This window comes from Peromyscus eremicus, chromosome 9 (genome assembly GCF_949786415.1).
Source record: "Peromyscus eremicus chromosome 9, PerEre_H2_v1, whole genome shotgun sequence".
Classification (NCBI taxonomy): Eukaryota; Metazoa; Chordata; class Mammalia; order Rodentia; family Cricetidae; genus Peromyscus; species Peromyscus eremicus.
This window is the reverse complement of record NC_081425.1, coordinates 20244925-20270876: the sequence shown is the minus strand read 5'-3', so window position 1 is coordinate 20270876 and position 25952 is coordinate 20244925. Positions and strand designations below refer to the sequence as shown.

At 40.2% G+C, this 25952-nt stretch overlaps 1 protein-coding gene across 1 annotated transcript in view; it reads left to right on the top strand.

Moving 5' to 3' along the window:
• The window catches only part of Scel (sciellin), a 98919-nt gene that overhangs the window by 26756 nt on the left and 46211 nt on the right, over positions 1-25952 (top strand). The window contains exons 6-11 of the mRNA XM_059274314.1: positions 166-204; positions 1437-1514; positions 2935-3000; positions 20010-20090; positions 22218-22283; positions 23957-24016. Coding sequence (XP_059130297.1) covers positions 166-204; positions 1437-1514; positions 2935-3000; positions 20010-20090; positions 22218-22283; positions 23957-24016 — 390 coding nt within the window. The remainder of the gene's footprint in view (positions 1-165; positions 205-1436; positions 1515-2934; positions 3001-20009; positions 20091-22217; positions 22284-23956; positions 24017-25952) is intronic.

Here is a 25952-nt window from a genome sequence, read left to right as displayed (position 1 = left end):
AAGCATCTCACCAAATTTATTCAAATAGTGATGCTTTTTCTCCCTCTCAAGTAACCTCTAGTTTTTCCTAGTAACTTTTAATTCTTGGACAAGCACAGACAAAGGAAGGATTAACTAGGTTTTCACAGTTGCTGAAACTGTGCCACCGTTTCTTTTTTCTTCCAGAACACTGTCCACGTTTAGGACACCAGAGGCAACCAAGACGTAAGTATTCTCCTAACTGATGTGTGTTTCCTTGTGTACATTTAAAAGCTATCAAGGCTTATAACCCTTGGGCCAAAGTGTCATTGGAACACACCTAGCCCTGTGGTGTTGGCAGAGTTAGTAGCCGAGGAGAAGAACCAATATAGGCTCCAAAGGATCAAGTGCTTTTCTGCCTAGACTTGTACTGAAAAAGCTTACCTACCATCACTCTAAAAATATTGTTTAAGTTTAGATCAATGCCTTTAGTCTTATTTTTAAACATGGACTCAGGGCTGGAGGGATGGCTCAATGGTTAAGAGCCCTGGCTAGTCTTTCAGAGGACCCAGTCTCCATTCCTAGCATCCATATGGCAGCTCACAACCCCCTGTAACTCCAGTTGTAGGGACTCTATCGCCCTCTTCTGGCCTCTTCTTGCACCACACATGCAAGTTGTGCGCAGAAATCATGCAGGCCAAACACCTATACACATAAAAACCCACGATGGACTGTGTTTCCCCCCATTTCTCAGGCAACCAACTCTTTCTCATTCCATACCTCACCTTCTTACCCAATACCCCCCACATAAATGTCTCTTCCCTCCGTGCAAATCCAGTGAATCATGAAACCAGAACATTATGAAATGTATTTTCCCTGGCATATTCTCCTAGTATTTATAAGCAACACAAATTAGATGAGCTTTAACATAATTACCTTTAAAAACTGTATTTATTGATAAAATACTTTTCATGCTGGATCCAAATCTTAATGTATAAAACAGGCCCTAGGTCATTGCCATTTTTTGAGGATCTGAATATATGTCAAAATGGAGAATAAATACCAAATAGAGATTACTAATGTGTGGTGTTCAATTTTTTTCTTAAGATCACATTTCTAATGCAAAAACCCAGCATAATTCTGTCAATCACAACAAATCAATGAAATTAAGAAAATACAAATCTATAGTATGTCACAACTGATTAGCCTAAGCGTCACACAATCAACACCAGGTGTTAACGGCTTTCTCAGCCAGTTACTTCATCCTTTAACCAGCTCTGTGAGAGCCTGATAGTGTACAGGACAGGTGAACTAAGGAAGAGTGCTTTTCTCTTACTGCTTTTCAGTCCTCAAGTGAAATGTTTTATTGTGGATAGGCAGTAGGTTGGGATATGAGTAGATTATAAGATGTTTCAGAGGCGGGAAGTAGTGGCGAAGAAGCTAGAGGAAGGTGTTGATCTGTTCTGCTCATTAAACAGGCCAGCTGTGAGCTCCTCTAATGCAAACACTACCACCATGGCGACCACACCTGCCACCACCCCTGGGAAGAAAAAGAGGTAAGATGGGTACCCTGTGTCTGCCTCTGGCTGAGCTATACTCCAAGCTCCTCTAGATGATGTTGGTGGTGAGCTTAGATGTGAAGAGCTGTGCTACTTCAAGTAACCTTCCATAGAGCTGCACTAAGGGTGTGGTTTAACTTGAAAAGTGAATAACCACACATTACCATGCACCCATAGCATCCTCCTTTGCTCTGTACAGTAGGCTAATTCTACTTGAAAGCAGAGTCAAGGCCCTTTCTGGGGACCTTGTTCTGTTTCCTTTGTTCTTTTAGACATATATGGTTTTATGTCACTCATAAAACTAAAAACAAAACCTACTACATGACCCAGTATATTCCTAAGTACTAACTCAAAGGACTCTAAGCCAAAACATCCCAGATAAGTGGGTGAATAGATGGAGGGTAGTGGGTGCAGAGAGAAATATTCTCAATGGACAATGCATACCTGTGTGAAAATACTTAGAACTTAATTTTTTTAAGCCAAAATAAACACAATCAAATACACCAGCATTTACTCCAGCACTACTCACAAGAACTGAACTGTGGAAACCAATCTAGGTATCCAGCAATGGAGGAATGGATGAAGAAAATGTAGTATATAACACAATAGGATTTTTCAGCATAAAGTTATGCCAAGGTTGAAGTCATGTCAATTGGAGATAACTTGCATTAAGCAAATCAAGCCATTTTACTTTGGGAATGTTGGCCAGCGCTCCGGGCCTCCTTAGCCTCGCCATCCCTTCCCTGGCCTATGTTACTGTTTCCATTTCTTTTATTTATTTATTTTTTTCATCTTAGACTTCTCAGTAGAGATCTTGGCTATAGCTACAATCTGAAATTATATCCTTGCACTATAAGGTCATTTTTCTGGCGGATGTTGAAGCCGAGGTTAGCCTTCTGTGGTGTTCCCTTCTGTTTTAATGTCCTTGTCAGAGTGTTCTATCTTACAGTTTAAACATTATGTTTTAACTAGAGAATAAAGTTGTTATTTCCACTGTGAACTGACCAGGAAGGTAGAAAAAGAGGAAGGCTAACGTGAGAAACACACACAAACCTGCAGTCCAGATTTAACAGTTATTATTCTTTCCCCATTTTTTACTTTTTCAGAAAATGTCCACATTGTTTGGTGTAAAAGGAAATAAAAAAACAAAAACAAAAACAAAAACAAAAACAAAAACAAAACAAAACAAAAAACCCAAAAAGCAGTTCGCTTAGTGGAGGTGGGGGTGGGGAGGGGAGGAACAGCATGAAGTATAGGATCCTTTCTTCTTATTCCGTTTACGAAATAGTGTTCATTTTATTTCCAAGGCTTCCTGTAAAATTACCTTGTTGCCTTTTGAGCTATCAACTGCCCTCCCACCCCCAAATGTGGGATGGGATTCAAATGCTATGGTATGACTGGTGTCATTTCTTAACAGACAGTCCTGGTTCCCACCACCCCCTCCTGGTCACAATGCCTCTCCAAGCACCGGAGCAAGCAGAAGGTAAGGGAAGGTGTCAGAGGTAATTGCTATGCCACTGATGGAAGAATACATTAGTCGTTGACAGCATATAATTGTGGATGCTTTTGAATAAGCTGACGGCAATTTTGTGAACTCTGAAGAAGACAGTGCCCAGTGGGAGTGGGGGTCAGGCTTCTCAGCACCCTTGATGACAAGCTGTGAGAATTGAGGTGCCTATACGAGTTGCAATGTTTTCTGCGACAAAGTGCTACAAATATAGTGGAACAAAGAGTGGACATTTATTGCCTCACCTTAGAGATCACAACGTGGGCAGGATTGGCTCCTCCTAGGGGCTGTGAGAGGATCCTGCTCTCCCCAGTAGCTGCCGGCTTCCTGGCAATCACTGACATTCCCCAGTCTGAACAGGCATGCTTTTGTGTGTGTCATTTCCATGCCAACCTTCATCTCCCTGTGCCATCTTTCCTGAGCATACAGCTGAGTCCAAATTTCCTTTTCTTTTAAGACCACTAGATCTATTAGATTAGAACACCATATTATTCCAGTATGACACCATACTAACTAACAATACCTCAAAAGACCCTGCTCCCAAATAATGCCACATTTTCAGGAGGAAGAAGTCAAGACTTCCATGTGGGAATTTTAGGGGACACAATTCAGCGTGTAACAGTGACAGAGGGAGAACTGAGCCAAATTTCAAGCAGGGGCTCCGTTGTGAGTCCATCTGCTTCCAGGCTGTGATGAGCCCAGTTGACCGGTGGAGATATGAGTGGCAAGTTCCCTGTGTCACAGGAAGTGACAAGTGAGGGTTTTCTATTTATTTATTGTTTTTCAGAAGACGCATAATTAAAATTATAGACTATTTGAGGGATCCCTTACACTACAGTGCCCATGCAGGGCATATCAACAATTCAGCAAGTATTCAGTAGATGAATCATCATGTCAAACATCATTGTGGATTATTGGGCTCTCTTAGTGAATAAAACATGCAGCCTGTGTTTGGGTTTTTAGAGAAGTGTCTTCTACATGTGTTGAATTCCGGTGGTGGATGTTGCCACTAACACAGGAGGGAGGAGGGGTCACTGGACCAGGTCAGCTTTGTATTCAGATATCCAACACTTTTCCATGTCAGAAGCCAAGAATATCTTCACCAAAATGTTTCCATATTTCAGTGGGATTTTTGTCCTGCTTACAATTGCGAAACTGTATGTGTAATGTAATACTGGGATATTTTCTAAATGTTCATCTGCCACACAGGCTTCCAGTGTCTCTTTTATTTCTAAATGATAGAAATATGTGGAAATACAATTTATTACAACCCAACTTTATAATATAATACATAGCATATATAATAATATATAAATGTATTTTAACATATAATGTAATTCAACTCTAATATAATTTAAGTGAGATCTGTAAAGATATAAATCAACTTTAGTTGGTCAAAGAAATTAAGTTACTTTCCACACCCAGCTCTACTTCTTTCTATATATTTATATATAGATATGGCATATCAATCAAGTTGTAGAACATATTGAATACTCATAATTTAGAATAACATCCACTTTATCTTAAAATGTTTTATTCTTAAGCATACATATCTGCGGGTGACTTCCAGTTATATGAACTGCCAAGTATATAAAGCATATTTAAAGCATCCTTTTTCCTCAGGGTATTACTAGATAATTGCTCTATAGATGATAGTATTTATGGAGCTACCCACATTTCCCTATGTTGTTTAGAATATTCCTGTACCCCCAAGTATCAGGAGAATCATTTAATTTTTCTTTAATAGGCAACAAATGGCATTTATGTTAGAAGTATTTATTAGATATTTCCAAAATAACTTTTTATTTTGATTCATTCTTCTTCCTTCTGGTATTAATATAAATTATCATTACAATGGACAAATGATTCTATAACTTTGTAAAAATGTGCAAGGGTTGGTCAGTAGTCAAGATCTCATACATTCAAAACATGTTGAGATTGTGGGTATAGGTTTGCTTGGAGCTGGCAGCCCTGGCTAAAAGCCCTAGCAATTCAACAACATGCTGAATGTGTTCAGTGTGGAAGATGAAATGAATAATAATGTTCCTTAGGAAAAAAAACCTAGTTCAGATACACAGCACTAGAATTAAGAAAATGAGGAGGTCATTAGGTTTCATTGATCAATGTAGCTCTCTGCTCCCATTTTAGAATCATGGGTTATTTACACACTGCCAAAACTGAGGGCTTCTCCCTGAGCTTTCAGGGCAGGAGGGGATAATGGCAGTGTATAAGGACTTGGGTGTAAAGAGCTTTTCCTTGGAGTAGGAGTGCAGTGTCTGCTTCTCATCTTTATATACCTATCCCAAGGTTGATTGGTAGACTTTGTAGTAAATACTGAAAAAAAATAGAAGCAATTATTAATGACAAAAAGGAGTGAATGCTATACAAACAGATCTCTGACCCCAGAGGAACCAAAGTAAATGAAAATGGGTCAACAGATAAAACTAGAGGACTATGATTTTTAACACCTTACGAGCATAACGCTACACTTATTTCTCTTTATCTCTGGCTAGTGCACTGGGACCCTCTCCTCTTTCTCCTCCTTCGCTTCTTCTTTCAAAGAACTTCCCCCCTGACTGCCTCCCTCACTATCTTCTGTTCATTGCACAGGTATGCTTTCCCTTTACATCTGTCACAGAAATGTTTTATATCTGAGACCTCCAGACTGCACCATTATTCCAAGAGACAGCCTCTCTCCAGTCTTTTTTCCTAGACTTTTCTGCAACTTTTCACATCATGGATCATTCCCTTCCTGTCACGTGCTAGCCAAGAAATCAAAATCAGTTGTGTTTGGGTTGAAAGCTTGTGTTTAATACAGCATAAACTGGAACAAAGGTTTCAACCTGTTTTATTAATGAAGGCCAAGGGAGGGTGAATGTCTATGAGTTTAAGGCCAGCCTGGTCTACATAGAGAGTTCCAGGCTAGCCAGGGTCACACAGTGAAATCCTGTCTCAAACAAAATAAACTACTCCCCCCAATCACATTTATAGCTAAACAAAAACTTACATGTCTCAAAAAAAGCATAGCAAAACAAAACAACAACCAACCAAAGAACAACAAAAACAAACCAAAGCCCCTCATATGTTCTGAGTTTTTCACAGCCTTGTAACTTAAATATTCCCATAGCTAAGTCTGAACTCTTTTCCTGAACTATATGCAAAATCCCCCAAACCAATGATGAACAAAATTATAAACAATAAAGCAAAAATGTTTTGTTAAGAAGAAAATGTGAATGTCACAAAGACCACCACTCTGAAATGCTTTAAGGAAATTTTAAGGCTCAACAATAGAATTGGGTAAAAGATTTAATTTTGTATGGCTTTACTCTTATTAATGAAAAGAAATCAAAGATTCTCACATTTGAAAATAAATTATGATAAATTAATTGTTTAAATAATGTAACTGTTACTCATGGCTTTGCATTAGTTTCAATAATTTCCAAACTAAAATTTCCAAGACTAAATAAAATAAAATGAAAATTTTTTAAGAAAATGATAATTTTCTGCTCCATGTACATTAGTCTTGAAATGAAGGGTTCAGATAAACAAAACAGAGGGCAACACTGAGAAGTTTGAAGGCTTTTCCCTTCATCTGGGATGGATGTTAAAGAGACAGATTTAATTCATCACAGTAGGATGCAGCATGTAAAGTTCGTTTAAACAAACCCCCCTCCCTCTTCCCACTGACTGCTGAGGTTGCTCTTGTGATCAGTGTACTACTTACTGGTTTGTAAATGTTTTGAAACACAAATAACCAGCACAGTGTTTTGAATTATCAAGATATGTCAGCAGGTTTATAGTCTCTGAAGTTTTATCTGATGCCATCAGCACAAATATTTTCCTTTCATTTTTATCAAGACTGAATAACAATTTTAACTTTATTAGTTGTTCCTTATGACATTCATCTGTCTGTTCTCCTGCCCCCAGGACCAAGTCCTTGCTTTCCTGTTTTCTCTTTATTCAAATCTTTCATCTTAAAAATATCATCTTTGACATTTTCTGGGCAGAGCCTTCAAATCCAATCAGTTGGCATTCTCTCTCTTTTTTACCCTGCCAATGATTTCCATCTGTATTTTGCTGGTTTCCTTTATCTTCAGCTCCTAGGAACAGGGTTCCCTAAGGTCAGGATGGCCTTGGTGACAACCCCATGCTAATCTAGCAGGTCCTGCAAGGACTTACCCTTTCATGCTACATAGCTAGACTGCTCCTTCATGACCGCACTAAGCCCCCCAACACCCTTTTCTAGATTGTCTTTTAAACCATTCTCCCTGGGTTACCTTTTCTTCTTCATGATCCTATGCCAAATCACTATGTGCTGATGTGTCTAACGCTCAAAGCCATCTTCTCCTCTCTCCTGATGGTGTGGTCTGACCTTCAGCAGCAGTGTCAATGACAGGGCTCCCAAAGCCACTTGCTCCTCCAGACTTCCCTTCTGATTTTCGCTGGATACTCACCTGCCTCCTTGACACTTTCACTTAAATGTCTCAAAATAATTGGAAACTCAGCATGTTCACGATATTTGTAATTTGCTAAAGCCTGATTTTTTTTTTACCTTAGTTAACATCATCAAATTTTCCAGCCATTTGGCACCTTGAAATACAGTCTAGTTTCTTTTTGTTGCTGTGATAAAATACTCTGAGAAAATTAACTCGGGGGAGAAGGAGATTTATCTCATCTTACAATTCCAGGTTACATTTCATCATTGTGGAGATGTCAATGCAGGAACTTTGAACAGCTTTTTATATCATGTCTACAGTAAAGAGCAGGGAGAAGTGAATGCAGACTTGTTTACTTGCTTGTTTGTTCTCATCCTGATTTCTCCACTTTTATACAGTTCAGGATTCCTTACCTAGGGAATGGCGCCTCCCACATTGGGCTGGGTCTTCCTTCATTGATTAACTTACTTAAGACAGTTTCCCCTCATTGAGATTTTCTGCTCAGCTGATTCTAACTTGTGTTGACAGTTAAAGTTAACTATCACAAAAGCCATCACAAAAGTTAAAGTATTTGTCCACCTTTTCCTACTTAACCACATGTACCCAGTGCATAAGCAATGCTGGCATCCTGTCTTCTACATGCTTTTTGAATCCGTGTGTCTCCTTGTATTCATATCATTTTGAATCATTTCTTTCTTGGATTAGGATAATAGAAACTCTCTTAATAGTCCTCTGTCTCTCAACCTTATATCTACCCTTCACCCCTCTATGTGGTTGACAAAGCTATATTTATTTTTAAAAAGTAGTAATCAAATCATCTCATCTTCCTAAGAAACAATTAAAATGATTTGTGTTATCTTAGAAAAATGAGCCAGGTCCTTAGCAGGGCTCCTGGCACTTGCTTGTCCTCCATTCATCCTGAATCCCCCTTGTTGTTTGGGCTCAGCTATTTAATCTGTTTTATCTTGCTTATTCTATTCTCTACATTCTAGCAACCCTCAGGATATCCAGCCTTTCTGTCTTGAATGTTATCTTCTCCCATATCTGAGACGCTGGAGTTCTCATGCTGTGTTTGGATCTGATTTCTCTTCACGATTTTTATTTCTGACTCATACCATCCTGTTCTTTTAGTTCCACATTAGGTAAGAAAGTTTCATTGGATTCTTGAAGTGCTACCTGCATAAGGTTTAAGTAGAGATATGAAGGGGAGGGATGGTGACATTCCAGTGAAGAAGGTCCGGCCAGACTATGTACCAAGAATCAGAAGTCTCCGTGAGTTCTGGCATCACCCCTTGTCAGGTGTTTCTCATTGAATGACATTTCCCACAGGCCCTCCCTGGAAGAGATCATCCTCATATCTAATAGGGGATTCATTGACCTTTGGAGGGGCATTCTGTGTATTCAGTCTTGGAGGAGGGCTCCGTGCTCCTTTTACAACAAAACTATTCTTTCAACTCATAATCCTACGAACATTTAGTGCCACTGATGCTGACAACTTCTATCATTGACTTCCATGTCTTCCTTTCTTCTCTTATCCCGTCTTTACTGTAGTGTTCAAGACTAGTGGTGGCCAAGGAAAAAGTCGTCACTAGGTGGCAGTAGCACACTGAGCTTAGTTTGGCTGGTGTTTTGACAGATTTGCTGAGACTCTCCAAAGGCAAACACATGCACATGGGACACACTCACAGGGGAAAAGTGGAAGGGTCCTCCTGCCAAAGGAAGGGTCATAGGGGGGAGCGTGTGTGTCCAGGTGATGCCATTTGGGAGTATGATGGAAAATTCATGTGCTAGAACCCTGAGGGGCCACAGCAGCTTGGAGTTCTTTGTGATAGCTGAAGGTGTAAACTACAGACATAACCAGTCTAGCAGCAATGCAAGATCCAGTGTGGGGTCACACAAAGAGCATCAGCATCCTATGGGGGATCTGATGTGCATGGTAAGCTTCTGTGGACCTGGGGGACCGATCCTTGTTGAAAAGGAGAGAAGTTACACAAGGAAGGACTTTCGAGCCCAAAGTGATTTAAGCACAGTGATTCAACCATTCAGTATCAGCTGAAATGATTGCCCACAGCTTGTACAGTAGGACCAAAGATGCTGCTACCATGCTTTGCTTTGAGCAAGTAGATTATGAGACACTAGAAGGCTGTTTCTGTGGAAATGATTCTCAAGCAATAATAAATACTTGGGGGTAGGTTGGGGTAGAGGAGGCACTCAGGTAAGGGGCCCTAAGAAACTAAGGGGTCCTAACTTAGGGATGACATATTTAGAATGAAGTTACTTGTGGAGAAAATATCAAATAAGGGAATGAGTGTGGGATGCTGTCCAAGGAATTTTTTTTCTGAAATCTGGACTCAGAAAAATTATTGTTATTAATACTCATTTGGCAACTAATAGTACATTACCTTAAATAACTACTATAGTATATTCATCAAATAAATGGGATCATCTTGTAATCCTTTGAACCATTAAGTAAATGATCTATAGTAATTTATCAATAACCACATATTTATCCATTGATTCTAATTCCTAACGTGTATAAAACAATGCATTTTCCTCAGCTTATTATCCCGTCTGTGTCTTTGAAGTTGGCTGGGCCTTATTCTCTGTGCTTGTTTTGATGACTGATTAAATACTTCTCTACTGCCCTCCATTTCTTCCATTGTCTGCCTCTTTGCAAAAAGTAGTAGTTGATCTCTGTCTACTTGTAAGAAAGTACTTGGATAGATGCCAGAGGTGCAGAGAGGTATTAGACCCAACCCCTACTTCAGGAGACTCAAAAGCTACCACGGATCACTAAACATGGAGGCTGATTCAAGTGGCCCTTGGGCATCTGACAAACACAAAGGTGGAGGAGCCTACAAAATATGGGGCGACACGTAAAAGCAGGCAATAGAAGAAGCGTTTGGGATACAGTAGACTCAAAGACGTAGTGCCGGAGCTGGCAGTTAAATAATGAGTAAGGTTAAGGTATAGTGAGGTTGCGGGGTGGGGCGGGGTGGGGGATAATAAAGGAGGCAGAGTCAGACTCTGATGGCAGAATGATATGCACACGTGTCATGTGAGTGCTGTGAGTACACTGTGTGCATGGAACTCTCTGTGGGGAGTTCTGGGTAGCCAACCTTCATCAGATATCTTTACATGGCTGCTGGCACAGGCTATCATAAGTATATGCATTCATACCTCGTGGTAAGCTCCAGTACCTTTTTGGAGTCTCCGCTTTCTGCTTACGAATCAGCACTGCGCTATTACGTCATTTGAGCTCTGACTTCATGCCAGTGTGGAAGCAGGTGTAGAAGAAAGCACACGCATCAATACAGGAAACCATTGGAAGGTCAGAGGCGCTGGCCGGTTCTCTCTCACTGCTTTTATTTAAAACAGTGTCAGAAGGTCTGACACGAAGCAATTGCCGGCAGTCACTAATTCATAGCTGTATACTTTTATTTGGCTCCTAACACCCATCTTCATCTTGGGATCCCTTTGAAGAGTGATAGTGTTTGCCAGGCTAGAGCCAATGAGAGAGCAGGTGACAGGCACCACGCAGAAGACATGGGGCATGGGTGTAACAGTGACGGAGAGAGCTGCCCTCTGTCTTCTGAACCACACATTCTATCTTCATGAATTCAAGTACTTTTATGTATTTCGGGGATTTCAAAGTTTAGTGGTTAGATGTCACAAAAGATTCATTTAAGAACCTTGTTGGCCAGGTGCTATGGCCCAATCCCAATATGGGAGGTGGATGCAGGAGGCTCACGAGTTCAAGGCCAGCCTAAGCCACACAGTGAGCCTGTGTCTGAAAGCAAAGCAAGCAATTTGTTGAGCCGTGTTAAAGTACTCACTTAACAGACAGTATAAATATTCATAAATGCTATCCAGAATGCTGAGTGAGGAAGAACAATGAAGCCATTGTCTCCATTTCCAGTACTAATAAAGCCAGTATGTTTTTGTCTGGAATCATTTTTAAATATAAGGAAGAAAATAAACATTGGATGACAATAAGACAGTGGATGCACACCTGGTAAAATGAGAAAACAACCGTTTCCTACACACCACCCTTGTTTCTCACCCTTATTTTGTTGCAACCTCTTCTTTCATGGTTTTGACTTCCAGTTAGGTGATTGGTAGAATTAGAGGAGAAAAAAAAAATCCCGATTGCAAAGCAAGTTGCCATAGCAACCTTGCACTGTAGTTATATTTTTCTGTCTGTAACTATAAATGGTAAAATGTAACCTTTCTAATTATGCTGCTGCATTTTTAACTCTATTGGTGCCAATTCCTCTACAGAGTTTGATGCCACACACACGCAAAAACAACAGATTTCGTTTTCATCTCAATAAAAATCTTTACATTAGTGAGAATCTCTTATAAGTATTAATATTGTCTGACACTCAGTAACATGCCAGAGTAGAGATATTTAAAAAAAATCATGCCCACATGCCCAGATTACATATTCTAAATATTCAAAATAATGAAGACATTAGCCTGGGTAAAGGTTTGTTATTTCTTTGAAGTGGCATTTGAGTACAACAAGAAAGCTAGTTCAGCATGAGCGAGTAAAGGCCTTGACCTTGAGCAAGGACTTGTGTTTTCTTCAGTTGTATAGGGGCGACTCAGGCAGTCCTGGGCCTTTCCACATCAGTTTTAAGCAACTCTTATGTTTCAACAACAAGTGAAAACCAATGCTTTGCCCAATACAGTTTCCCATGGCTCCTTTCTCCCTTCGAGTCCCTTTTGTTCTTCTGTCTGTCAAAGACCAGTTGATGATTCTGAAGTAGAGATGTTCCAGGTCCAAAGCAGAGATGAGGAAAAATCTGAGAGAGTCAAGATACCTAGATTTATCATTTACCAAAACATCACCATGTCCCAACCATAAAAGCCAGGTTAAACAAGAATGAAATGGCTTCACTATTTAGCAGCATTGCCTGAATCTCTATCAGAGACTAAGTATTTCACCTCAAAGTACAAACACCCTGGCACATCTAAACGGCTGTTTTTGGTCATTCAAGTTGTAAAGAGAGTTACTTAAATCAGGTTCCTTCCCTACCGATCATGGTAGAAGCAGAGCACAGTAAGGCAAGGGAGGGTTACCTTGTGTAGTAAGCAGAGAAAAGAGGCTTTGGAGTAAAAGTTGCAGGCAGGGAGCTCTGCATGTGGTGTCCTCTGGTTGATGGGGGATATTGATCACAGCGTCTTTCAAGGACATTGGGAATAGGAGGAGCATGTGAAGACAGTCATTTTTCTTAAGACGGTCATTTACTTGGGAAATGGGGGAATATACTCTTTTGTCTTCTAATCTCTTGGCTATTAAAAAAATCACACAATGATTCAGATGGTGTACAGTCTTTTGAATGTGTACAATGCATACACAATTTATTCATGTTCTTGTGTGCATCAGTAGTCCCTTCCTTTTTATCAAGAGTAGTGTTCTATTGTAGAGATGAACACTTCATTTACTCACTCACTGAAGGAAAAATGTCACATGGTTTGTGTGAGCACACATAACTGACTCTCTTAAGCAAATGCCAGTGAGTGGGGCTGCTAGGTCATGTGATAAGCATATGCTTAATTTTGTAAAGAGCTCACAGGGTTTGGTCAAAATGTCTGTCCCTTTTGCATGCACATCAGCAAAGGATGAGACTTCTCCCTGCTCCATTTCCTTAGGGTGATTTAATATTTTCAGTTAAAAAAAAAACCCTTTTAACCATTCTAATATATAGTTTATCTCAATACTGTTTGGATACCTGCTTTTCTAGGGGCCAGCTGTGCAGTGTGTCCTTTTGTATATTTGTTTATCAAATGTACAAACAAATTGTGAAGTATACAAAACTTCTTGTGAAGTATACATCCAAATGTTTTGCCTTTTGGGTGTTTCATTTGCTTAATGTTGAGTTTTGGGAGTTTTAAAAAATACATCTCTTATCACATACGTGATTTACAATTTTTTCAATGTGTTGCTGATATTTTCAATCTTTTAATCATGTATTTATTACAGCAAAAAAATGTTGAAATCTGACTTGTCAGGTTTTGCTAGTGAATTTTGTCTTTGGTATCATGTCTAGCAACCCTTTGTTTAACCAGTGGTCACGAAGAGTTTCTTCTAAATATCTTTTAATTTTATGCTTTATGTAGAGGCCTATAGTTGATCTATTTTGAGTGGGTACCACTTTAGAGCTGATGTGTTTTTCTGACTCACCTAATAATGGCTGGACGATTATTACTACTTCTTTGTAAAAACTGAAGACGAAAAGCTAGTATGACTGAACCAATATTTTATGTTGTGTCTATTGACCAACTCTATTAATATTATTTTCGGTTGCTAAAGCAAAAAAAAAAATCTGAAGTTCTGTTCTTATCAAGAAAGATTAGCTTATAGCTTTGGGAATGAAATCTTAGCTCATGTAGCTTCATATGCTCAGACCCTGAAGACTTCCTCACAAGAGTGTCTGAGAAAGGAGAGAGTATTGTGAGAGAGGGTACCAGACCGAGACATTGACTCATTCTTTTCTTACTAATTCACTCTTACAGGAACTCGAGTAGGATCCATACATTATGATTTGCTAGCCATTTTACCCTGGATCTCACCACCAGAAGGTTCTGCTCCTCTCATTGCCAAACCAGGAACCAATCTTTCTGAGAGAGCAGCCTTTGGGAGATAAACCACATCCATATCAGAGAACTGACTGTTGTGGACCTATGCTATGTTCTAGATCAATGCTAAAGTTAAATTTTATTAGCCACAACAGCATCTACATACATTTGAAAAAAGCCCAATATTCAAATGTCAAGTTACTTGATCTATCAAAAGAAGCCAGGGCCTTCAGGGATAGAGAATTCTGTGCAGTCACTGTCTTCTCAAATGGTCTTCCAGAGATCTAGAGCAGCCTGTCTCTTGTAGGTAAAGAAGCAGGGATTCAGGAAGAGCAGCATCCTTTTCCTACTCATAAAAAGTCAGCCTCAAAGCTAGTTCAGAGCAGAAATCCTGGACTCCTGACTGTGTTCAGGGTTTAGTAGTGACCCTATCCACTAGAAAGTCACAAAATGTTACAGTAACTGTCCTTTGAACATCACCTTATGCCTTATCAGATCTTTGCAAGGGTGGGCCATACTTTTTCTAGCCTTATACACTGGTGTCTATCCTAACACTAAACCACAGGTGGCTGTGGAGCAGGTTCTTGTTGAGCTGATAATGGTTGCTTCTCTGGATTCAAACTCTAGATCCTTCTGAGTTAGCCTCCCAAGGGCCGGGAGTGTGGGGATGTACCACCATGCCTGACTTAGCAGCCTTTGAAAAATAAATTTGCATTTAAACCTGATTAGACATAGTATGGTAAAGAGAAAAGAAGTATGTGACCGACATCAAAAGGACTGTACCAAAACCTTGACTGAGATACTGACGGGCAATGTGGTATAAGGAAAATCACACAACTTTCTAGCCCTCAGTGGAAAAAAAAAGCACCCATATGTAATTTTGTATGTTATAGCGCTAATAAAATTTTGTGTAGGAGAGCCTGCCAATGCTGATACACAGTCATTCCTAAAGAATTTTAAAACTGTCTTTCTAGAATTATATTTCAAATTTTGGACTTTAAAGGATGTAGACATTAGAGATTTTGATATTTGAGGATTTTAACATTTGGAATTGTGATTTGGGGGGACTGTGGCCTCACCCAACCTTCAGATTCTTAAATGGATACAGTGACTGTACTAACCATCTTCCTATTGTGATAAAACACCATGACCCAGGCAACTTATAGAAGCAAGAGGTTCCTTGAGGTTACGGTTCCAGAGGAATAGGAGTCCATGGGGTAGGGAAACACAGTGGCAAGTGGCAGTCATGGCGGCAGGAACAGCTGAGAGCTCGCTTCTTGGTCCAGCCCCACTCCCTTGCTAGTGTTGGGATGGAAATTCTGTTTGTGCAAAAGAAGAAAGAGGCACCGCGAGATGTGAGAGGGAAGTTCCCAGTTACATATGAGGGTTGGTTGTCTTTGGTGGAATCCAGGCTTGTGCTGCAGTAAGAGAAATGACCACCAACTCAGACTGGAACTCCTTGTTGAGTCCGGAGCCAAGCATGTTACCCCATAGCAACATGAGTCCTGGAGCAAGCATGTTACCCCAAAGCAACGTGAGGACCAAAAGTGGTCTTTGCAGGGGCTTGTGAAAAACAGCCAACATAAACAGCTCTTCCTATGGAGGATTTTATTTTTTAGCTCTGGTCTTTATGCTACAATCTGAAAGTTTTCATGTGTTTCTCTTGAAAATCTCCTTTTTATCCTTGAAACAACTCTACAATTACATCCACTGATGTGGTGGCATAGATCCTGTGAAAGCTCGCAGGGTGCCAGGAAGGACAGAGGAGAGAGTGGGGGCATCTAAGCTCAAAGATCACGTCTCAAAGAAGAATTCAATTAAGACCACTCCAATAAATGCCTTTTGTTTCCTCCTCTTCACAACACTCCAGGCCACAGCTTCCTGCCTGCCTTTCATTTTTAATCCCGCTGCTTGGCTCACATAATGTTCCTGGCACAGTGTGAATGACTTTTCTCATCCTCCCCTCACACCAGGCTTGGGTTCTGTCATCTGTGGCTGTCAATGCAACCATGCAAATGGAAGCTCCTCTGAGGTGAAGTGAAGCCTGCAGGGCATTGCCCTGCAACTGACCCAGCAGGGTGCAAACCTGCCACCCAGGGAACTAAGTATGTTCTGCTGCTCTTGGCTTTCGTGACCTCATATCCACCTTTCTTTCCCGAGTGCTACCCCAACCATCTCAGATCTATTTTTCTTTCCTCTGCCAACATCTCCCTCCCAGACTCACTCAACAAATATTTACTCACCTCTTTGAAGCTTCAGCCATTCTAAAACAGAAGAAATCTCATGTTCCCTTGATGTGGGTCTGGCATAAGCAAAGCTTGGCACAGACCTACTTCCCATTTTTATAACTGTCCTTTTTTTGTGTGTGTGTGGTTTCTACCCTCCTGCCTGTCTGCGTATCCAGTGCCCTGTGCAGTCCAAGTATTACTTGGATTGATTCTTCCCTCTCTTCCATCTGCTTCTAGAAGGAAAGCATTTGATCAGCAAATCCACACAGATGCAGTACTGGTTATCAGTTGATGTGTGTGCCTATCACAAGGATAGTTTCGGAGAAAAGATGATGGTATCATTATAAATAAAATAATCCCAGCTGTATATAGGACCCTAAGTCAAGATGGGGAGAGGACTTCCGTGCAAATTGTTCTAGTGACCCATGCCTACTGTTACGGAACTAAGAGTCAGGAAACCCTGTGCCCTGTGTTCCCCAGGAGCTTCAGAACAAGATCCATCATGGCCCCTAGGCATGTGTTCATTGACACTGTAAGAAATCCAGTCAGGTCATTTCCAGCCTCTTGGGCCACCACCACAGATTCTTAGATCCTTGAGGTCACCACACTTGATAGAATCCTGTATCAAATCCTTCCACTCTGGCTAGCATCCATCATCATCAAACTCCACTGCTCCTCAGCCTTACTCAATTGTTGCTTATCCTGTGGGTGTGTTGTATCTCCACTCTTCTTTGAGCAAGGGCTTTCCCCAGCGCCTACATATCACGGGGATCGAGGAAGGAAAAGGATCTGGTCTGGTCCTGCTTCTACACCGCTTTGATTTTAACTCCCCCCCTCTGTACACTCTACCTCTCCTTAGCAGCCATGTTGTCTGGGCTTTTCTTCTTTACTGGCTTCCTCCAAAGGCCTCTGAGTCACTCAGCTTCAGTCTTTGAAGATTTTGACATCAGACTCTTTGTTTTTCATAAACACCTCAAACCCCATTATACTATCTGATAATTTCCATATCTATGTTGAGGACACCACCTCTGGGATTTTACATTCTTGGCCTCCTTTCCAAAGATCTTCTTCACTCTACCTTAACTGCACAAAGGCCAGGCCCTTGTAAATGACCACAAAATGTTGCTTTCTGAGCTTTACTTTTACTGCTGTGTCGTATCTCTTTGGATCTCTCCTGCCCATCCCCAGTCTGGTAGTTCCTCAGCCTCACCTTAAACACCAGCTCATGGATTCCGCCATCTTTTCCACAGAAGCACATTCTCCAGATCCCATTTTTATTCCTATCATTGTAGACTGCACAATGTCTTGTTGCAATCCTCGGCTTTCACAGTCATCCCTGTCCTGTGTCACCACATTCTGCTGCACTCTCGGCTGAGCTGGAAACTTATTTACCTCTAGGCCATAGCTGGATATCACAAGAGAAAACTATGGTCAAGAGCTGTCTTTTAACTCATACTCTTCATATGTAACATACACAGGTTACATATGAAGGTGTTCAGGATCCCTTGAGAAGCAGTGGAACATGAGGAAGACTATGGTACCAAACTTCCTGGCTCTGTTTCCCCACTCTGTCACTCACAAGCTGTATAATTATGAGATATCGTTTTCACTGTTCCTGGCTCAGTCTTTTCATCTGTAAAATGGGAAGAAAAAAATAATATTTAGCTCTGGGATTGTAGTGAGGATTAATTGAGTTAATAAATAAGAAGTGCTTGTAAAAGTTCCTGATGTATAGTAATCTCTTAAAAAAGTATGTTGTTACCTGGGTCTACTTATTACTCTGCTTTCCTAGGGAAAGATTTCATGTTTATTTTCCCTCTCTTTCCAAATCCTTCTTGCTTTCCTCACCTTGAATCAATGGCTTTGATTTTCATTTTTTCCTTAGATGACAGAAATAAACAAAAAACAACTTTCTCTGCTCCAAATCAGCTGACGTATCTCAGTTGTTCTGGTTTTCTTTGTTCCTTTTCATACAATCTGTGTTTCTGTCAAAGACCAAACACAATCATAGACACACAGCACAGAAAAAACACACAGACACAGACAAACACACACAGACACACACACACACCACACAGACACACACACACACACACACACATGCATGCTTGCACACAGTCACAAGACCTTGGGCCTTGGACCTTACTGTAAAAACATCTACTTCAATTCTTCTTCCTGCTTTCACATTTTCTCCTAAGTCTACTCCTATAGTATGTCCAACTCCACCCCCAAACATGCAATGTTCTATCAGGACTGCTCCAATCGGGGTTCTCGATGGCCTGACCACGCTGCCAAAGTCATGCTACTTTCACAGTCCCTGTCTTTCTTGGTTTGTCAGTCAGACTGGGCAGGACTTTGCTCAGCTGGTTTCCAGGATACCACCTCCTCACTCTTATCTTCTTTTCTCTTGGCCACTTTTCCTTGGGCTCCTTTGCTGTAACTTCTCACATTTTTGGTCCCTAAATACCACGGGATGTGAGACAGAAATCCTTGGCTCCCAGTTTGTCCTTTGGTTATCTCAAACAGTTTCAAGTGTCCAATGCCATCTCTAAGCTGATGTGCCAGCTGTCCTCAGGGTATTTATCACTTCCTGCGTCTCTCAGCTTTAATTTTGCCTTGCACAGAGGCTTTCCAAGGGTATGCTAATAAAGTAAGAGTCCCTACCCCATCCCTTTATGTCTTTTCTCGACTCCCATTACTCTATGTCTTTACTCTGGCTTTTCCTTTTTGTACAATAGCACTTATTTGTATATTTAAAGCTTTCTGGAAACAAAAACCATTATTTCCTTCATAGAGCGTGTTGCACACAGAAAGCTCTCAAACGATGCTTGCTGACTAAAACCATGATCTCATTCAGCCTTAAAAATCCCCCAACAATCCTGTTAGAGAGCTTATTACAGATGAAGAAGCAGAATAAGCTCAGCCCATTGCCATGGAGCTGGCAATGCAGGTAGCCTTGTACTTGAGTGCACATCACCCAGCAGCTGCAAAGGACTAAGGGATCAGACCGTGGGTCACTTTTCGCTAGGTGCAGAGCTTAGCGTCAGGGCAACAGAGAAGCTGTAAAGTGGCAGTGATGGGAAGCTGGAGAGTGCCATGGCTTTGGAAAGGAGCTGATTTCATCTAAAGGAAAACATACTTGCCCCTTTCCAGTTCCCTTGTCACCCAATCAGTGTGGACTTCTTGGGTCTACTTTGGTGCCTCATTGAAAATTGACTAATGACATATTTCATGTTTTGCTATCATTGAAGTGTCATGTGTTGATAATAGTTAAGTCAAGAATTAGTTAAAATCTCCAAACCAAGCTTTCTTTGAGATCTATCACATAAGAAACCTTCTTACTGTTTCTATAGTAGCCTGTGAGTTGACATAATCCCTAAAGAAGCTTATACATTAATACCAGGGAACCATTTACTGTGCTCACGTGACAACTCAAAATGCCATGACTCACCAAATATACTAGCAAAATACTAGGCTAATTGAAGGGCATGCTATAGTTTCACCTGTAGTTACAGGTTTCCAAAAGTCTGATTTAATGGACTTTTAAAATATCCATATTTAAAATAGTTGACTTCTTGAGAGTTCATGCTCTGTGAATTCTGACCTTTCAGGTTCCCCATACATGGGGTCATGGGTTTAAGGGATATTTCCATGTATATTATAGATGCTGTGGGTTAATACATAAAAATGGATACTGTTTCCATGATGTAATGGACTGCTGTTTTCTCTTTCAAAGGGATCCAGCTGTTCACCCTCCAATACCTCCAAAACCCTGTTCTCCCATCGCTTCTCCTAAACAACTGAGACGGAATAACAGGTAAGGACTTGCCCTTCTGAGTGTCTTGCCAGGGTGTTGAAGGGAAGTGACAGTAAAGGGCTTGTGAATGGCTTTGTGCAAGGCATGGCCATGTTTTCTGTGTGCATTCACTAATGCAAGACTCACAGAACTTCTATCAGCACACATGTGTAATTACTTCTGCTTTAGAATAGTGCCAGCTATTACCTGTCTTAGGGAACCTTATCTTTGAAATAGCCGTTGGCCGGCAGAATTAGAAGTGTTTGTATGGAAGTTCCTTATATATTAGCACTTGATATAAATGAATGTATTTATTGGGCATATATCTCATGCCTATTAAATGAAACCATTTTAAATGACAATATGTGAATATATTTCATTTCTATTTTCTTGCAGTTAAGTTTCCCCTTAAGAGCTATATATTGTGATAAGGGATATTCTTACAGCTTTGTATTAATACTCAAGTCCTCAGTTATGCTTGAAATACCTTTTAGGCTACTACTTGATTTTTTTAAAACTAAAGAATTTTTGTTTTATATCAAAACTATCATGACTATTGAAGTATATTCCAAATAACTTATCTCCAAGTCAGGAAAAACATACTTTATTTTCTACTTTGAACCTTTGCCACTCTATAATTAATATTTAGAAACAAACTCAGATGCTTGACAGTCTTCCTATGTGTCCCTGTTACAGAATTTGATGATCTTGAACCATTTTTTTCAAGATGGATGTCCCATCTTTTCATTAGATTGTCAGGTTATATCTCAGCGTCTCAGTAGAGACTATGTTGATCTGCCCGAATGCCTGCTTCTACTTCTTTTGTAATTTGGGCCTCTTGAGGGGGATTTTTGATGCCATATAAGACACAATTATAGAACTATTATTCATAAGTCCCAATTATAGAAGCATTTTTTAAAAAAATAAGAGGGTGACCTGCTAGAAAGTGCTGACTAAAGAACACAGGTGAGTGGCACCGTGTGCTCATCCACAGGGGCTAATACTCTAGAGCTGAACTTCTGCCAGTAAAATCCCTCCAGATCACTAAAATTTTGTCCTTAGGATATTACTTTAATGAATCAGGAGAATAGTTTTTCACTGAGCTAATTAATGAAATGGATTCATTTTATAACTTTTCATTTCTGCAGTGATTATAATTATCTCATAAGAGCAAGGTCTCAGGTTTCCTGTCTTATCCGATTGGTTCTCTTAGTCTTACAGTATTAAGCAATTAAGTCATAATTAGAATAGATTTTCTTGAGGAACTGAACTAAGTTGTCCCTGTACCACCTAAATTCTAATCTAAAATCACGGACACTAGAGGGCTGTACGTGTTTATATTCAGAAAAGGCTTAATTCCATAGGAATTGGTCAAATCCACTTTTACTATTCTCATTTCTTTCTTCCAGTAATGATCCAAAAACTAAAATTGGGACAACATGCATGTTTTAAAAACCTTGATCACTTTAATCACAGCATGGTGATTTTAATGAACGAATATGAAAGGGAAGTAATTAACACATGTCCTCAGGAGAACAAAAAAATAGTTGAATATAGCTTCTTGAGAATAAGCAAGAATGTATAAGTAGGTCAGCCATGGTCTAAGGAAATGAGAGAAGTCTTATAAATTCTGACAACCTAGCATTGTACAATTTACTACTATCAGTTCAGTGTGGCCTTTCTTGGTGTGGGAGACGTACTTGAAAGATAGACTCACTTCTGTCTTACCCGAGAAAATACATTTCTTGGCAGTATTCACATGGGATAAGTCTTTAAGGAAAAATATTATTTTGGTGCCTAACAAAAAATGATTCTTGGTATTTAAAACATTACATAATTATCTAATGGAGATAAAGACAAAACACTTTGATGAATGGAAATATAATGAACAATGTCTAGATCAGACATGACTAAATGTACTTAGTGGTTTAAAACATATGAAAAGAAGTTGATATTGTGAAATTAGCACTTGGTGCTTTTTAGACTTTCAAAAAGGGGGATGGCTGAATTCTAGCCAATACAAAGAACTAAGGTAAAATTTTTGTCAATAGTATAATATTTATATTCCTAAACATAAATGTATTCTCATACATATAATTAGCATGAAAGAGTTTTCTTACCTAACAGGCATTATTTTTAAAAATCTAGGCAGATACATGCAGCTACAGCAGGTGAAAATGGAGAAGCCAATAGGCATGCTGAAAGAAATACAAGGTACAGAGATCTATGTCTACATGTGTGTAATTGTACCAATAATAAAGCATCCTTTGTTGGAGTACTTTAAAATAATAAATTAGATAAAAGCAGTTTTCTGGTCAACTTTAGCTATAATAACTAAACTGTTTTTGAGACAGGATTTCACTGTGTAGTACTAGCTGCCCCAGAACTTAATGTACACAAGGCCAGTCTCAATTTTGCAGAGATCCATCTGCCCCTGCCTCCAAAGTGCTGGTATTAAAGTGTGGCACTATGCCTGGCTAGGTAATACATGTTTTTATAGGTTCTTATTCTTTAAATTTGTCTTAAGATTTACATTGCAAATCCAAAATTGTCTGAACATAAGGACAGGATGAGATGAAACCCTTTGAAGGAAGGAGGCTTTGCTTATCTCTATATTTCCTGTACTTGCTTCAAGATATAGGACACTGTTGCTGCGTGGGCATAAATAAACAAGGAGAAATAGTTTTGCTTAGTTGAACTTGTACTACAAAGGCTTTCCATTGGTTCTGCCTATAGAAGTCATGCTCAGCCTGTCCTGCAACATCAGGACAGGTTCACCCATCATGTGGATTAATTTGGTAAGGAGACATTTTCCCACCACAGTCCTGATTCACACATGTTTTGCATATTGTACCTAGTTTAGCATTCATTCTGGATATGTTTTATTTGCATTTCTTCTTCTTTATTATTTAGGAAAAATAATGTCTTTGGGGAATACTTTTTTTTTTTTTGAAAGCCGGACACAGTGACACACAACTGTAACCCCAGCCCTTATGATTCAGGAACAAGAGGATTATTGCAAGTTTGAGGCCATTATGGTAAACACAGTGAGTTCTAGGACAGTCAGGGCTACATATGGAGTGCTGAATATGGGAGAAATAGTCTTCCATAAGGAAGAGCACACCTATTGGCTATCTGATACCAAACAGTCAGTCAGCCTTAAAATTGTACATACAAATAACATTATGCAGACTGAGTAGTTTGTGCTTATGTACAGTTAGTGGACAAGGAGTCTATGAATCTGAAAAGTGGACAGAGGGTATATGGGATAGTTTAGAGGAAGGAAGGGGGAGAAGGAAATGATGTCATTACATTATAATCTCAAAAAAATAAGAAAGGTTGGGGGGCTGGTGAGCCTTGTCTTCAACATATGAGCCATCTCTCCAGCCCAGAGCTTTTTTCTTTTAAAAAAACCAAACTGAAAAATTATAACATTGTAATTTTATAGTTTTATAGTTCCATCAGTACAATAAGTGAAAAAATGACTAAGATATTTTCTGAAGTAAAATTTCTTTTGTGTTATCCCCTTGACTCTCAGAAAAGTCCTGGTTTGAAGCACAGACCACATACACATATACCTCAGACTTGGAAAGAATCGGACTTCCCTGTACTTAGAATTTTTGTGAAACTCCCATCACCTCCACACAGTGCTGTGTATGTCACTGATGCCAGTGACATCTTAGTCCGCTGAAGGAAGTCAGGGGCAATGAAGGATGCTAGTGTCTGTGTGTACCATGAGTAGAGACAATGGGATCAACCTGTGATTCTGTTAAACTCATCACTCCTGGCTGCGGACTACCCTTCCCTCCATCAGAAACTCTAGGAAATTTAGTTCCAACAGTCTAGCTCCATCCTCCCTGACCTGCTTCTCTTTCTGCTCTGTGAAGGACTGAGGATCTCGATGACATCGTCAGTGTGGCTGCTTCACTACAGAAAACGGACAAGGGGTGAGGTCCCAAAGCTCCCACGCTGGTTTCTCCTCTTGTTTTTGTGGTCTAAAAGCAAGCCACTGCCCCACTGGAATTTCTAAATATGAGCCAATTCCCAGTGATGCTTATTGTACATAATTAAGAAGGGAAAAAGCTTTCAGTGTCTCTTTGTAAGTATCCATCATAGTGGGTGGTGCTGACATTTATGGATGCCCATCTTGACCATCCCTGCAGGCTTGACTTTCGAAAGTCATTTTTAGTTCTTCCATCCCTTTACCCTCTGTGAAGTACAGGTTTGTATGAACTAAATGTCTACAATGTCTTATGTACATATGTGTCCTTCTGCCAGTTCAAGCCCTCACTGTGTCCAGGGTAAGACACTAGCATGGCTATTCAAATTGACTTATACTCCTCTAGCCTCTCTTCCTTCCACCTCCGTTCCTGCCCCTGAATGCATGAATTTTTTCTGTAAATATCTGCCATGACTCCCCATTGCTCATGTAGTTATGTGGGACTATGTCTGCTGAACTGGATCGAGAATAATTCAGTTCCAGAACCGTTTCTGACTTCACCCACATGTTTATCCCATACTTCATACCAGCTTAGACCACTGTCTTTCTACAGTTCCAGACATGTTTGTTTCTGCCGTTCCTTCTACACGGTGCCCGATACCAGTCTCAACACCATCATGTCCATCTAGTCAAAGCTACTGTTTTCAAGGTCCAGCTCACACATCACATGCCCTGTGAAGTTTTCCTTGTGTGACTGACCCAGTGGAGTGCTACTCTTGTCTGTCTCGGTGATGAGAGAGCTGATGCTTCTACTGCACAGTGCTTGTTTGCTTTTTGATCTTTGTTATCTGCACAAACACGTCATCTTCTCTTCAATCTCACTGCCATCCCTTTCAACCTCATCTTCAGCGAAGATGCTTTGTCTTAGTCACCAGAGATCATTTACATGCTAACGTGCAGCTTTATCTAGAGGGGAAATATGTACACATCCTGGCTGCAAATATCTCATTGCTTTAATCCCAGACACGAGAAGTTTTTCCCTGTTTAATGTAATTAAGCAACAACAAGAATTTATTAGAGTGCATCTCACTAAAAGCCAAACCAAACCCCCCCCCCCACACACACACACATATAAACACAAAGGCTGGATGTGCTGGCACACACCTTCAATCTCAACATCTGGGAGGCTGAGGAAAAGTTGCAGACTGGACTACAGAGTGAGCCTGTCTCTCAACAAACACCGTTAAGTGACCAGAGGGGACAATGACTCTTGGTTTTCTGTGAGGTTAATAAGAGCTTTGTGTTAGATGGAAAATAGAAAGTTTCTGCATGTTTCATGTTCCAGTTTCATTTTTCTTTCATTTAAGAGACTATATTACTGATATTATTAATTTACTTCAAAGTTAGCTCTTCAGTACTGAGACTTAAACTGAGGCCTTATACAGGGTAGGAAAGTGATCTGTCACAGAGATTTCCTCAGGCTTTTTTTCAATTTCAAATCAAAGTCTCTTTAAGTTTCCCAGGCTTGCCTTGAACTCACTCTGTAGCCCAAGCAGGTCTTGAACTTGTGATCCTTTTGCCTCAACTTTCTGAGTTTCTAGGGTGACAGGTCTGACACAGCCATACCTGGGTTAATATTTTGTTTTCATTAACAATGGAACGAGTTTGAAGTTGGAGGTTGGGGAAAAGATAAGTGACTGATGGGGAAGACCAGGAACAGCATGACATGAGTCACTCCACACAGTGAGAGCATCAGCTTGGCTTCCCTGTCCCCGATCCCCAGCCACAGGCACAGATCTCATAGAGACATACAGTAATCATAGCGAGAGAATGCGAAGTTCGCATGGACCAGGGAAACGCACTACGAGGGAGGCTCTCCGAGGGAACAGAAAGAGCTCCATTATCCCAGCTGCTCTTTGTGGGACAGAGAGCTAGTGCTATCT